The 14,940-nt window shown below is 41.0% G+C and overlaps 2 protein-coding genes across 2 annotated transcripts; one reads left to right on the top strand and one right to left on the bottom strand.

Moving 5' to 3' along the window:
• Positions 1–16: 16 nt before the first annotated feature.
• Positions 17–2,467, top strand: LOC144092811 (solute carrier family 2, facilitated glucose transporter member 11-like). Its single transcript, XM_077625919.1, has one exon. It carries the CDS (start codon positions 341–343, stop codon positions 1,853–1,855), a length of 1,515 nt encoding a protein of 504 aa, XP_077482045.1. The 5' UTR covers positions 17–340; the 3' UTR covers positions 1,856–2,467.
• An 8,088-nt stretch (positions 2,468–10,555) lies between these two features.
• On the bottom strand, positions 10,556–14,122 carry LOC144093349 (transmembrane protein 100-like). Its single transcript, XM_077626769.1, has 2 exons — positions 14,033–14,122; positions 10,556–13,841 (listed from the first exon to the last, which is right to left on the bottom strand). Exon 2 carries the CDS (start codon positions 13,709–13,711, stop codon positions 13,280–13,282), a length of 432 nt encoding a protein of 143 aa, XP_077482895.1. The 5' UTR covers positions 13,712–13,841; positions 14,033–14,122; the 3' UTR covers positions 10,556–13,279.
• Positions 14,123–14,940: the final 818 nt, after the last annotated feature.

Genomic DNA, 14,940 nt, shown 5'->3' with positions numbered 1-14,940 from the left:
TCAAGATGCGCAGCGCTAAGGTGACTCTTCCATACAATCGTTTATTTCGTCTTCTAGGACAAATACATTCACTAAATCACTATATTTAGGGATGAAAAAATACTAAAATAAACCAAGCCATCATTTTAGAATATAACACTGCTGGTTAAATGGGGGTTTCAATAGTTTAAATGAAAAATGAAGGCAATTTTTGCATATGACAGTACAACGTGAGGTAATACCATAACAAGGAAGTCATTCCCTTATTGCCGTTATTTATAAACCTCAGGAGGCGGCTTGCAGAATCCGAGGTCATGTCCAAGATTTCATTGTAGCGTTTTCCTAACTTGGTGGAACGATCATGTCTCATTTGAAGGGAGAAGGAAATCCGCCAGGAGAAGCTTCTCCAAATTCCAAAACACTTGTTCTGACGGTATGCGCCGCCGCCATCGGTGGTACCTTCCAATACGGCTACAATATCTCCATCATCAATTCTCCCACCGGCTTCATCCAGACGTTCATCAACGACACCTACACCAAACGCTGGGGGAAATCTTTGGAAACTAGCCACATCACTCTATTTTGGACCTTCATCGTGTCAGCTTTCCCTCTCGGGGGTCTCCTGGGGGCTCTTCTCGCCGGCCCGATGGCAGTCCGCTTCGGAAGGAAGAACTCTCTTCTCCTCAACAACTCGTTCTTGTTCGCCGCCGCGGTTCTAGTCCTCCTGTGCAGGACCGCGTCGTCGTTTGAGATGATCGCCGTGGCTCGCTTCCTAGTGGGGATCAATTCAGGGGTCAGTATGAACGTCCAGCCCATGTACTTTGGGGAAAGCGCCCCCAAACATCTCAGGGGCGCCGTGGCTTTCTCCTCGGCCGTTTTCACGGCGTTTGGCATTTTATCGGGTCAAGTCGTGGGACTGACCGTGGTCTTGGGGACAGAAGCTCTCTGGCCTTACTTGCTGGCCAGCAACATGCTTCCGGGTTTGATCCAGTTGCTGACCTTACCCTGGTTCCCCGAGAGCCCCAGTTATCTTCTCATCGACAGGGGGGACCGGGAAGCGTGCGCCCGGGCTCTGGAAAGACTCCGCGGCGGGGCGTCCCCGACCCTGGAGATGCGGGAAATCCTAGCCGAGCAGGGGAAGCACCCCCAACCCGGACCCGGTCCTTCCGCCAAGACGCCCTGGTCCCTCCTGAAGGACCCCGATCTCCGACCCCAGCTCCGGACGGTCGCGTGGGCGAGCGGCGCCATGATGCTCTGCGGCAACGACTGCATCTACTTCTACGCGTCCTCCATATTTCTTCAGGCCGGCGTCCCCCCGGATAAGATCCAGTACGCCGTCATCGGGACCGGGGCCTCGGAACTGACCGCCTCGGTACTGAGCAACTTCCTGATCGAACGGGTGGGCCGCAAGCGCCTGCTGGTCGGGGGCTACGTTCTCATGTCTTGCTGGACCGTCGTCTTCACCGTCGCCCTCACGCTGCAACGGCGAGGCGTGGAGGGGACGGCCTACCTCGGGACGGTTTGCGTCTTGGCGTACATCCTCAGTTTCGGCTCGGGCCCCGCCGGGGTGACGGGGATCCTACCGGCCGAGATCTTCGACCAGGCGGCCAGACCGGCCGCCTACATGGTCGCCGGATCCCTCATGTGGATCAGTCTCTTCCTGGTGGGGATGCTGTTCCCCTCTATCGTCGGGAGTCTGGGGAGCTTCTGTTTCCTGCCGTTCTTGGTCGTGTGTTTGCTATCCGCCGTGTTTTTGGGGCTCTCGTTCCCGGAGACCAAAGGCAAAAACCTGGTCGAGATAACCGCGGCCTTCGCTAAAAAGAACGGACGCGAGCCGGCGGAAGGTCCTCACGCTAGTGGCGACTTACCAGAATAGAGTTAGGGAACCTATGGCTCGGGAGCCACATGTGGCTCTTTTGATGGTTGCATATGGCTCTGAGCTAAAATATGGAAACAGATGGTGAGAGAGCCGAGTCCCGAATGCACCAATAGGAACGTCACATCGGCACTGTGGCGTTGACTTTTTTTTCCCGTTAGAGTCTTCTGCATCTATTCTCTCATTGATACTCATTGATATTCATTGTTTAGCAACAGCGTAACAATGTTGTCAAAAGAATTCAAAGACTTTTTGTACTTTAAAAGTGGTAAAATGACTAAAAAAATGGCACATTTTCATGCATTTTGACTTTTTAATTGGGAGTATGGCTCTCAAGGAATAACATTTGAAAATAGGAATTGTTTAGGGCTCTCTCTTTCAAAAAGGTTCCCGACCCCTGTACCAGAAGATCCACCGCACTGAGACTGAAGAACCCTGATGAAAAAAATACCTATTCCGCTTGCTAGATCTCAACCAAAATAATCACTAAAAAAAGACACATGATTTTGGACTGCCCGCCTTACTGGTGGAAAAAGCATGTGCTAATATGGTAGCTCAAATGCTAAAGATGAACCCGGCTGTTTGTGTTTGTATGGATTCACCCCTGCTTGGCTTCAGGAAAATAAATGTGCAATAAAATGAACAATTTCCAGAACTTCTTTGGCGTAAATGTTGTTTATAGTCTTTCATCCATACAACATTTGCAACGAATAATATGTCTAACCGAGCATTTTATTCCAGTGTTCAATTCTATAGGAGTAATTTTGAAAGGTGTCCCTAGATGTCACTATCATAATTTTTTGCCCTGAAACTCATCAAAACTATAAATGATAGAGTAATATTATTGAATGATCTTTTTGACTGTTACTGAATAATTCTAATGCTGGAGCCTGGAAGTTAATCTCAATCATTTGTTTGCAGCCTGACGTGGCAAGCACACGTTCTTCCAGTTCTTGTCACAAGAATTCATTTTTTTCATAATCCCCTCGGCGATATTTTCTCATTTGTTTTTCTACGTAGGCGCTCCTGACTTTCCAACAATATTAAAAATCAGACGTATTTTTTTTGAAGCAGTCATAGAATGGAGAAAAATGACAGTTTTTTTTACGAGCAATAAGACAAGTCATGATGTGGAAATAAGAGCCATAAACTTTTCAGAACTGAAACTAAAACTAAAATAAAATTCATCAAGAAATATTGTTCATCGTTAATTATTTTTTACCTGAGAATTTAAAGGCATACTTAGTTGTAATGTAATGTTAAGCCACCCTTGGACTGTTTTCTATATTAAGTAATGTGTACACTAATATTTTGTGTTAGAAACCTTTGTATACCGAATTTCAAAAGTAAACAATATGGCATTTTTTGGTCCATTTTGTGCCATTTAATTCAAATAAAATGCCATGTGTATAATATATATGCATTTCAAAAGTAAATAATATGGCATTTTTTGGTCCATTTTGTCCATTTTTTCACATTTAAGTCAAATAAAATGCCATGTGTATAATACACATGAATTTCAAAAGTAAATGATATGGCATTTTTTGGTCCATTTTGTCAATTTTTCATGTTTAAGTCAAATAAAATGCCATGTGTATTATACATATGAATTTCAAAAGTAAATAATATGGCATTTTTTGGTCCATTTTGTCCATTTTGTGCCATTTAAGTCAAATAAAATGCCATGTGTATAATACACATGAATTTCAAAAGTAAACAATTTTGCATTTTTTGGTCAATTTTGTCCATTTTTTGTGGCATTTAAGTCAAATAAAATGCCAAGTGTATAATACATATGAATTTCAAAAGTAAATAATATGACATTTTTTGGTCCATTTTGAGCCATTTAATTCAAATAAAATGCCATGTGTATAATATATATATGCATTTCAAAAATAAATAATATGGCATGTTTTGGTCCATTTTGTCCATTTTGTGCCATTTAAGTCAAATAAAATGCCATGTGTATAATACACATGAATTTCAAAAGTAAACAATTTGGCATTTTTTGGTCCATTTTGCCCATTTTTTGTGCCATTTAAGTCAAATAAAATGCCATGTATATTATACATATATTAGAAGAAAGCAGCCATGTTTAAAGGAGTGAGCAGCATAAACATTTTTTTGAATTCCCTGAACTAAAATGAAGCGTATCTTGTGAAAAACGAAAGGCCGTGTTACACACTACCCGTTATTTTAACACGACACACACCGGGGACTCCTTGACACGCAACTCGTTGTCACGGCTGAGTAGCAGAGGCTGAAAAAAATAATAATGACTTCATTACGTGCTATTCATTTGCTACAATGAATAATTCTGCAATAAGTAGCATCACCTTTTTTCTCCCTGCTTATTTCTCATTACTGCTTTTTACATGTCAAAATATCACAAGGCGAAACCTGTACTCGTGCTATAATAATTTATTCATTCATTTTCTCAAACACTTTTCCTCACAGAGGGGGTGCTGGAGCCTATCCCTGCTAACTACGAGACTGGAGACTCCCTGAAATGATGGCCAGCCAATCGCAGGTAACGAACACAAGACCATTCGCGCTAATGGCAATTTAGCATACAATTCGCTTAGTGTGTTTTTGGGGTGTGGGCGGAAACTGGAGTACCCGGAGAAAACCCATGCAAGAATAAAAGAATAAATTAGCATAGTTTGTATATTTCTTCCACGTCTTTGATAGCAGGTTATAGCAGATGGAGTGATTTATTAAGACATTCCCCCCTCCGGTTGTGTCTGATTATCGCGTTAGCCAACCCCGAAGAGAGGCGACCAATCAGATTACTCCAGACAATCCTTCTTTTTTTTGGAAAAATAGGAAGTTGCATTTTTTAATGCAACTCGCTCTTATCGCCATCTGGTTACTTTGTCGGAATTCCATCTTATTTAAAGGCCTGTGAGTCAGCTGTCTTGTGAAATGGGGGAAAAAAATAAATTGTTATTTTGGTGGAATAGATTAAAAAAAGACAGATGGTTCCTCGCAAGACGAACGAACGGTGAGCTTGCCGCATTGATGTCCAAATGAAACTGAGGCGGTAGAGCCGGAGGATGAGTCACCACAAAGCACTCCCCGTCATCATTTGCTGGGAGATTGTCGGGAATTTGATTACAGAAAAGAAATAAAAACACCTTCATCCAAGTCTGAAGGAAGTGGAACCTAAGACGGCCTACTAAGAACAGACGCTACAAACGCGGACGACTCCATTTTGTGTCAATGTGTTCACGTGATTATTTGTCATATTTTTTCTTCTACGTGAGTGGCTCGCTTGGATCAAATCGAGCGTGGTGTTAAAGTTCTTTTGACTTTATTGCAGATGATATGTTTCCAGGAATAATGTTGTCGCTAATCTATGATTGGCCTTTGGATAAGGATGAAGGCGAGATGAAAAATGGGGAAATGTCAACGCAATATTTCGTTATCGGAAATGCTAACTTCAGGTTTTTGATGCATCTTTTCCACTTTTGCTCTTTTATTTTCTCCACCGCTTACAAGGAGGGTGCTGGAGTCTATCCCAGCTGACTACGGACACCCTGAATTGGACTACAGCCAATCACAGGGCAGAAGCAGACAAAGGGCAACCAATCATAGCTAGGGACCATTTAGAGCAAGGGTGTCAGACTCGGGTTGGTTCGCGGGCCGCTTTAACGTCAACTTGATTTCACGTGGGCCGGACCATTTTAGATATAATATATAGATTTTTTTATATATAAATGGATTAAAAGAACTGGATTAAAAGCCCTGAATATTCAGTTTTTTTATAGATCTCAAACAATGTTAATTTTAGCTTTTTTAAATATATTTTTAGATTTTACAAAATTATTTTTGAACTAAAAACACAGAAAAATGGATTAAAAAATTACAATTATTGATTTAGAAGGGGGAAAATCAGGAAATTTAATATACATCTATACACTTCATTTTAATTTGATCCTAAAACAGAAAGTCGGCACTCATGATTTACTTTCCCAGGCCGCACAAAATGATGCGGCGGGCCAGATTTGGCCCCTGGGCCGCCACTTTGACACGTGATTTAGAGTGTTAAACTTGCCTAGCATTCATTTTTTGGGGGGCGTGGGAGGAAACTGGAGTACCTGGAGAAAACCCACACAAGCCCAGAGAGAGCATTCAAACCCCACACAGTGAGGACCCAACTGGGCTCGAACCCACGACCCTAGAACTGTGAGGCCGACGCGCTAACCACCGTTACCCTAATACAAAAAGAAAACCTTTTTTTTACTCAATTCTGATCCTCATTCTTTTGATAATTTTGGATGATGTTTTAGATTTTGGAAAATTTAAAAATGGCAAATAATTAAAGTCATTTCCCACTGCAGGTTTTTATTTATTTATTAAATCATCTTTTTATTTTGCCCATTTGGTGACTCAAGCCACACCTTCCTACACACTGAAATGAGCACATTCCTACGCAAGCACATTTGTGTGAATCCATATAAAACAATATATGGTTAGTGTATTATTATTCTCCATCCACGTCTAGAAAGAATCCAGCCTCTAAATTTGATCATAACTTTGACCACGGGAATGTCAAAGGTCAGCTCGCCGTCAATTTTCTGTTTCAAAAGTGAAAACAAAAAGAGGACCCACGTCGATAAGCAGGAAAACGCTGGGAGAAATCCATTAAAAAACAATGGAGCTTTTAAGGTTGGCTTCCCTCTCAGCTCTATTTTTATTTCATTGATTTTTTTTATCTCTCTTTAGGTTTAGCTTCTTTCAATAGCACACACACTTTGTTAAAAAAAAATTCTCAATAATCCATAGCACAGTTATAAATGGAAAATTAAACTTCAGAATTAAACGCGTGTATGGAGGTAAGTCACAAAAAGATGAATGGCAGGCAAATAATGTATTATTTTGTGGAATCTCATGAATCACTTCATGGTAAATTTGAATTCTGTCCAAAGAAAAAAATAAATATTAAAACATGATGACGTCATATAAACATGCTGTTCCAAATAGCCATTTTACACACTCATGTCCATGTGTTGATTTACATAATACAGAAGCAACTGTGAATTCGTTGAAGCGTGTGCATAAATTAATAATTAATGTCATGAGCTTGCAATGCTGACGCAGGAAATGAGTTTGAAATTCCTGCAGCAGCGCCACAAAAAATGAATTCAACCTAAAAAGATGACTGAAAAAAGCATAACTAAATGCAAATGTAAGGCGGGGGACAATTTTCACATTTCTGGCTTATAAAAATGAATAAATAAATAAAATACTGACATGAGATTAAACTATTCAACACTTAAGTACGAATACTACATGAACACAATTTTTATGGTTTAGTAAATCTATACAATCAGCGTTTTTTTATTATTATCAACTGCATTTCAGTAATATGGCATTCAATCGGTGGCAAAGAAGCGCGACACTTCTTCCGCCTCACGATAGGAGTCGCTAATGATACCAATGTAATCAACAATGTACAGGTGTTTGAGTCAAAAAGTTTGTTACTCTGGTGCTCGCCGTTCTAGTAACTTCTGCGTCTATTAACATGTTATTTTTCATATTTTCCTAGACTGGAGACATTCACGAACAGATCGGATCAAGAACGACTTTCAAAAAAAGAGAGACTATCAAAATCGATGCACCAAAAAGCAAAATATTTGCAAAATAAAGGCAAAAATGGAAAGATCGTCATTGAGAAGTAAAAAGGTAGGCCAGTTTAAATTAACGTGCTTTTTGCGTGCTTAATGTGTAGAATACAAATAATACAAATCGGAGATGTTTGCAATTAAAAGCCGAGTACTCATTGTTTGTGATTTAAAAAATAAACGATCACATATACAGTATAAAAGAACACTGTTAACCATCCCAGCCGAAATCAGGTCACATGCGGCCCTTCCAATTTTTACACATGGAAAATAAACAAAAGTAAGGAGGCACGCTGTATAATATACAACAAAATACACACAGGGTCCTTAAAATTTGACCCAAAAATGACAAAAATCACCCAAAATCCATGATAGAAATCTCAATAAGATATTCCAATTCTCAAAAATAACTCTTCTTATTATTTGTTTGCGTGTCTTGACATAAGACATGAAAAAAAATGTTTCACAGTTGAATCTAACATTTTGTGCAAATTATATTTCCTGATTAGTAACGTCTGGTTAACTACGAAGGGTAATGTTTTATCCTGAGATTCAAATTTAAGGTGAGTACTCATGTATTGTTTGTAAATCTGACTGATGATGTTAGTATCAACATTCTTGCATTGTAACTAAAAGTTTGTTATGGTTGTGCTCACGGTTTCCAGTCAATTCTGCATTTGTTAATATTTTTTCCTTCACATTTTCCAAGGCTGAAGACATATGAGAACAAAATGAATCAAGGACAAATGTCAAATAAGAGAGACTTTCCAAATCAAAGCGCAAAAAAAGCAAAAGGCTTGCAAAATCAAAGCGCAAAAGGAAACAACATATGGATGTCATTGAGAAGTAAAGGTAGGACAATTTAAATTATTGTGCTTTTTTTGTGTGCTAACTGTGTAGAATACAACCTGGAAATGTTTGCAATGAAAAGGTAAGTACTCATTGTTTGTGCTTTTTTTGAAAAACAATCACAAACACAAAACAAACAACACATCAAATACAATGAGCGTCATCACAAGCACCCCCCAGGCCCCCCCAAAAACAAACAAACAACACATCAAATACAATAAGGAATATCACGAGGAATACCCCTTGAAAATAACAAAACAAACAACACAGCAAATATAAAACAAAACAAACACAGAAATTACTATAAGGCGCATCAATGGGCACCCCTGCCCCTCCCAATCTAAAAAAACAAACAAAAACAACACAAAAATTCCAATAAGGCGCATCAATGGGGACCCCCACCCCTCCCAATCTAAAAAAACAAACAAAAACAACACAGAAATTCCAATAAACTGCATCAATGGGCACCCCCGCCCCTCCCAATCTAAAAAAACAAACAAAAACAAAACAAGGCACACTAGTACACATGGTAGCAATACTTTGGCAGGTCCAATTTTTACACATGGGAAAAATAAACAAAAATAATGAGTCATATAATATGCAGCAAAATGATATGTATAATATGTAGCAAAATACACAGAAAATTCCAATAAGGCGCATCAATGGGCATCCCCGCCCCTCCCAATCTAAAAAAACAAACAAAACAGACATTACAATAAGGTGCATCAATGGGCACCCCCGCCCCTCCCAATCTAAAAAAACAAACAAAAACAAAACAAGGCACACTAGTACACATGGTAGAAATACTTTGGCAGGTCACATATGGCCCGTCCAATTTTTACACATGGGAAAAATAAACAAAAGTAATAATAATAATAATAATAATCGGACATAGGCCATGGCGTCATTACCACAACACAAAAAAGCCTACTTGTCATCACACGCAGAAACTGCGTGTGACGAAATTGATGGTGCTTCTCCATAGCTACGTTTAATCGGCAAAAGACCTAAATAAGTGTAAGTTACGGACTTGTAATTTGTCATTCCGCTGTTGTGGATACCGGTCGCTTACCTCTCGATTACATACAGGTCGCTTACCTCTCGATTACCGCACACTGTCTGCCACTTACCTTCCTTCAAGTCAGCTAGTAGGAGGCAGGAGTCATATAATATGCAGCAAAATAACATGTATAATACTATGTATAATATACAGTAAAATACACACAGGAAATTCCAATAAGGCGCATCAATGGGCACCCCTGCCCCTCCCAATCTAAAAAAACAAACACATAAATTCCAATAAGGTGCATCAATGGGCACCCCCGCCCCTCCCAATCTAAAAAAACAAACAAAAACAAAACAAGGCACACTTATACACATGGTAGAAATACTTTGGCAAGTCACAATTTTTACACATGTAAAAATAAATAAAATTAATGAGTCATAATATGCAGCAAAATAATATGTATAATAATATGCAACAAAATACACACAGGGCCCCAAAACTTGACCCAAACATGACAAAAATCCCCGCAGGTCCATTATAGAAAGCTCAATAAGACATTCCAATTCACAAATACAACTCTTCATATTATTTGTTCACATAAGACACAACTAATATTTTGTATACGTGTGTATGTACAATGTTTTAACCTCATTCAAATATAAGGTGAGTACTCGTATGTTTGTAAATCTGACTGATGACGTCAGTATTAACATTCTTGCATTGTAACTAGAACGGGGGTTAAAATATACGAAAAAAAGTGTATTTTTTTTATCGGTTCGAGAGTAATTTCATGAACATGCTACAAACTGTTCAACCCATTTTTTCCTCCTTTTCCTCTCGTGTCAGCCTCAGTTTATTTATAGACCATTCCTTGGGGGTGGGGGTGCATAGATTGACACGATCCCTTATAGATGCGCCAAGGAGGCGGCTCGGGCATGCTTGTTGGACTCCTCACGTCGACAGCTGTTCCCACAAAAGGTGGCGGTCACGGATACGGTTGTTAGAATCAATAGTGCACTGAGTAGGAGGTCCGTCTACTTAATTGGAGAGCATGCGTGATTTAATTTTCCACGTTTCACCCCTGCCTTGGCTTTCCGGCTGGAAAAGCATTTACTAATCGGTATCTAAAGTGTACCCTTAAATTTTAGAAACTGCCTGAGCTAAAATGGGGGCTTAGAAATAGAATCATTTGTATATTCTTTTTCATTTTAGTACACCCCTGGCTGGAATTTCCGGTCTATGATATACATTGCTGTGATGTATATTGAATTATATGGTGGAATAATAATGTAGAGGCTTTCGCTGTAGTTTATACTTTTATGTTTCGACTTACACCGAAATTCGGGTTACATGGAGTTTTTCCCACTTTAGTAAAAACATATTTCTCGGCCTATCGATGCGCCCGATCGCACACAAAGTCCGTTCACATTTGTTCCACTCCTGCTGCGGTGTTGTAAAATAAAAAGCCACAAAACCAAAACGCACTGCCAATTCGTTCCGTGGTCGGACACGGCAAATGAACCAAATGCCTGAATAATGACTATTTGTAAAATAAAACTTAGCTGACCATCTGCTAGCCCGCGGGTTGATCATTTCCTCTCACCAATCCAGCCATATCCCCAAAGCTAAACTGCCGATTTTAGTTCCACAACATATGAGTAGATCTGTTTCCCCGTAGACATATTTCATGTTATCATTCTGCATGGGTTGCCAGTAGCAACCGCTTTTGTTTCCCCATCTGTTCAAGACGCACAATTGAGTTCTATTATGTGGTATTATTTGCATGATCAAAGATGCGCAGGCTCAATCGAGATTGAAATCAGACGAATGGTAGCAATTGGAAAAAAACAAGCAGATGGGTTTGGTTTTGTAGTTTCTTTTTATGTTTTTCAGCATTTGAAGTCCATAGTACAAATATCAAGCATTAAATGAAGTCAGTAGAACAGCGCTGGGTCATTTTAAGAGGGTTGTTTTTAAATCGAACATTTACCACGAAGATTCAAACTTGAGTGGTTTGACAGATTTTGAACATTTCCTATAAAAGAATCAAATCTTGATATTTGAAGACGACAAAAAAATTGCACGAATTGTGCACTAGGATACAAAATGCATTTTTGCACGTGCACCGTCTTACTATTAAATGTAAACTATACCAGTTTTAAACAAACAAAATAGTTGGGAACAGTTGAAAATTGTGATTTTATTAGATTTTTTTGGGGGGCCAGGTCGTCCAGCCCTAATATATATAATAAATAAATATATATTTGCTTCTATTTTTTTATAATTGGGAATAATCCTACACGGCGACAAAATGTATGACAAAAGGCACTCAAACAAGCTCGGTCATGTCACAAAAATGATATGTAATTATACTTTAACATAAACTTGATTCCAGCATTCTACCTCACAAATTTACCACCAACGACAGTTGCTTTATCTTAAAAATAAAGAAAAAAAATCTGCCTCCATTATACATCTGCGCGATATTTTCTTTTCACGATTAAAAAAAAAAAAAGCAAATACTTCTTAATAGTCAGCACAAATAAGTCGATAAGACACATTGGATGAGTGTGAAAGGTCACTATCAAATCACAGGACAGATAAAGACCAGCGCTCTCATAATAACAACTTAACTCTTCAATTTACTCAAATTTGCATGTTTTTGGAAACCCAAATTACCCAAAAAAACCAGGAGCGATCAACAATAAAATACATGGCTACATTAACGCGATGCCGCCGGGTTCCCAAACCGCATCATTAGTTGCTAAAAGTAGTTGTGGCTGACTTACAGATTCACGCTACCCTTTTTGTTTACTCAAAAAGGGACGGCACGTTTATTTTCACGAATGCTACCACTGTCTAAGCATGACAACATCCTTATTTTATCTCAAACAAGTCGATCTTTTCACAGGTAGAGTTTCTGGAAAGCGTAAGGCAAGTGGGTCAATCGGGGTCCCCCGTTGCGTGCACCTACCGTTAATGTTTGATTTGTGGAGGATCAGGAAAGCGGTCATAGCGTTTTTTTGTTGCTCTGTATTCAGTGAGGTATGTCTGGAATAGGATTGGATTGTGGTCCAATGAATGGGTCTCCATCAAGAAAGAAAATATAGTTGGATCACCAGTTTTTGGGTTTTCCTTGCACCGATTTCTGTTTAACTTCGGAAATGGTTGGAAAGTTCGGGACAATGCGACTCAATGTTTGCGTTTTTGAGGTTTTGCCTTGGCGACTTGGCCAGTACAACTACGATTGGGTTGTCTACTACAATTTCAGTAGAGATGAAAGCTTTACCTGAATAAATAACGGCACCTTTTCAGTAATTTATCCCGGATGAAAACTTTGTGTTTAGCAAGTAGATGACATAACTGGATGGCTATTGGAAACGGTTGAAAGCTAGGTTGATGACATCATTTCTCTGGTAGTGTGTATTCGTGCTGTTGTGGGTAAATTTGCTTCTTGGTGTTTTCTGTCTCATCGTTTCCGAGTCAAAATTGGGTTTTTTGCTTTTTGCTCGAGATAAAATTCACCAACTCTCCAGTTTAAACATATTTCAAGCTCCTTTGCCCTGGTAGTACTTGATCGCAGTTTTTGTAAAAACACGCTACACACAAACAAGCTTTCCCAGAACCTGTGAACCATTTGCTTTTGCATGGCATCACGACCTCATTCCCTTTGCTACACAATAGTTTTTTTTTTTCCAAGAGTAAACCTCGCCGTGTCAAGTTTCAGGATAAAGATCAAGATGTCCCACTAAATGTTGCCCATCTCCAGTTTCCCGTCACACTTGGACGCCAACCGCCAATGGATTTTCTGCCGATCTGTATTCGATCTCAGGACTTTAAAGCGTGACTAACCCAATTGGAGTGATCAAACATCTCCGTTTCTACACGGCTGTCCCGCAATCGGGCCAAAGTCGAAGACTCCCCATCCAAATGTCCTCGCCGTCACAGGGTCCCCAGGTCGGCGGCGAAGAACCCCCCCTCCTTCTTTTTCCTCCTCCTCAGTCGGTGGGCCCGCCAACAGACGACGGCCACCAGCAACATCACGAGCCCGAGGCAGAGCAAAACCACCGACACCACTTTGGTCTGGAGAGGGGTGTCGAAGGTGAACGTGACCCCGGTGCCCGCCGTCCCGATGACCAGCGAGATGACCCCGAAAGGGAAAACGCAGCGATACCAAGACTTTTCCGTGCCGCCCGTGGCTTGAGCCAGACGTTCCAGAGTGTGGAGCGACTCGGGAACGTTGACTTGTCGTCCCTTGTCCTCGCTTAAATTCTGGTTTTGCGAGTCCTGGGGCAAGGGGTCGCTCCGTCGGTCGCAGTCCAAGTCCGGGTGGAGGACCGGGGCCGGGGGTTGGCGGCCCGAGGAGCAGCCCATGTCCGAGCAGACGTCCTCCGGGGACGGATCCGCCGACGGGAGTCCCCCAGAGGGGATCCGATTGGCCGCCGGAGTTTCTCGCGCTGTGGTTCGGTTCAGGTTGTCGCTCTCGATGCCTGCCCGCGAGCACCTGCAATTTCCAAAATAGGACGACAGCTGAAGACTAAAATAAAGGGCAAAAACATAGTTTTTGTTCTCTTTGCAGCGTGGATAGGAAATGAGGACACAAGCCAGTGATGCAGCCGAGTTATTTTTAGCTACACACACACGCACAAACACACACACACACACACTCGACCCATTCAAAGAGAATCCACTCACCCCGTGTCATCGCTAGTCAGCGCGCGATGCCTTCATCGCCGACTCGTAGCACGAGCCGCGCTGCGTGCCTCTGGGTTGCCATTGTCTGGGAGTCTATATAATTACAGATGAGAGGGGGTGTGGCTTGGGCGAAGCGGTGGGCATTTTGCGGCCGCCCGATTGGTTCAACGAGGCGAGGGCTATCGGGGAGGAAGGCTTTCGGTGACGTCGGCGGTCCAGGCCGCTCATTCAGTGGCGTTATTCAGCTTGAATGCGTATATACGCGCCGGGGGAAATTGTGTTGCGCATAGATGGAAGGATAAGAATAGCATGATATGATTTGCAAATCAAATGGGGGAAAACTAAATGGATGAATACAGTCACTTCAGTGTCATAGTTTTAGATTTTTTTTAATAATGTTGCCCTTTTAATAAAATAATCAAATTGTGAATAATATCAACTGCCAGTACTCACTCGCCAGATCGTCAAAGTCAGGCGCAAAAATATGTCATCGGGCCAACTGTAAATGATTTTTTTCGGTTCTAGTATATTATAAGCAATTAAATGGTATCCCGTTCTGTTGACGAAAAAAAGGATATAAGAATACCCACAAACTGCTTAATCACGTTGCGTATTTACTATCTCTATATGCGCGAATGCCTCTGAAAATCCCTAACTTATCGTTATTTTAACGTCAACTAAAGTGACCACATTCAAAAGACTGTCAATAGCGTCACAGAGAAACAGCCTGTCTGCCTCTGCATTTTTATTTGTTTGTTTCTTCGTGCCGTCTCTCGCAACGGTCCAAGCACCATTGTGTGCGTCATCGACCACCCCCCTCGCCTGGCTTAGCCACCAAACGCCATGTGTGACATTCTCCCACAAATTCAGCATGTGTGCATGTTTTTTTCACGCCTCTCTTCTCTGCT

The sequence above is a fragment of the Stigmatopora argus genome, chromosome 18 (genome assembly GCF_051989625.1).
Source record: "Stigmatopora argus isolate UIUO_Sarg chromosome 18, RoL_Sarg_1.0, whole genome shotgun sequence".
In the NCBI taxonomy this organism is placed as follows: Eukaryota; Metazoa; Chordata; class Actinopteri; order Syngnathiformes; family Syngnathidae; genus Stigmatopora; species Stigmatopora argus.
The sequence above is the reverse complement of the archived record's forward strand: the minus strand, read 5'-3'. Positions and strand labels throughout refer to the sequence as shown.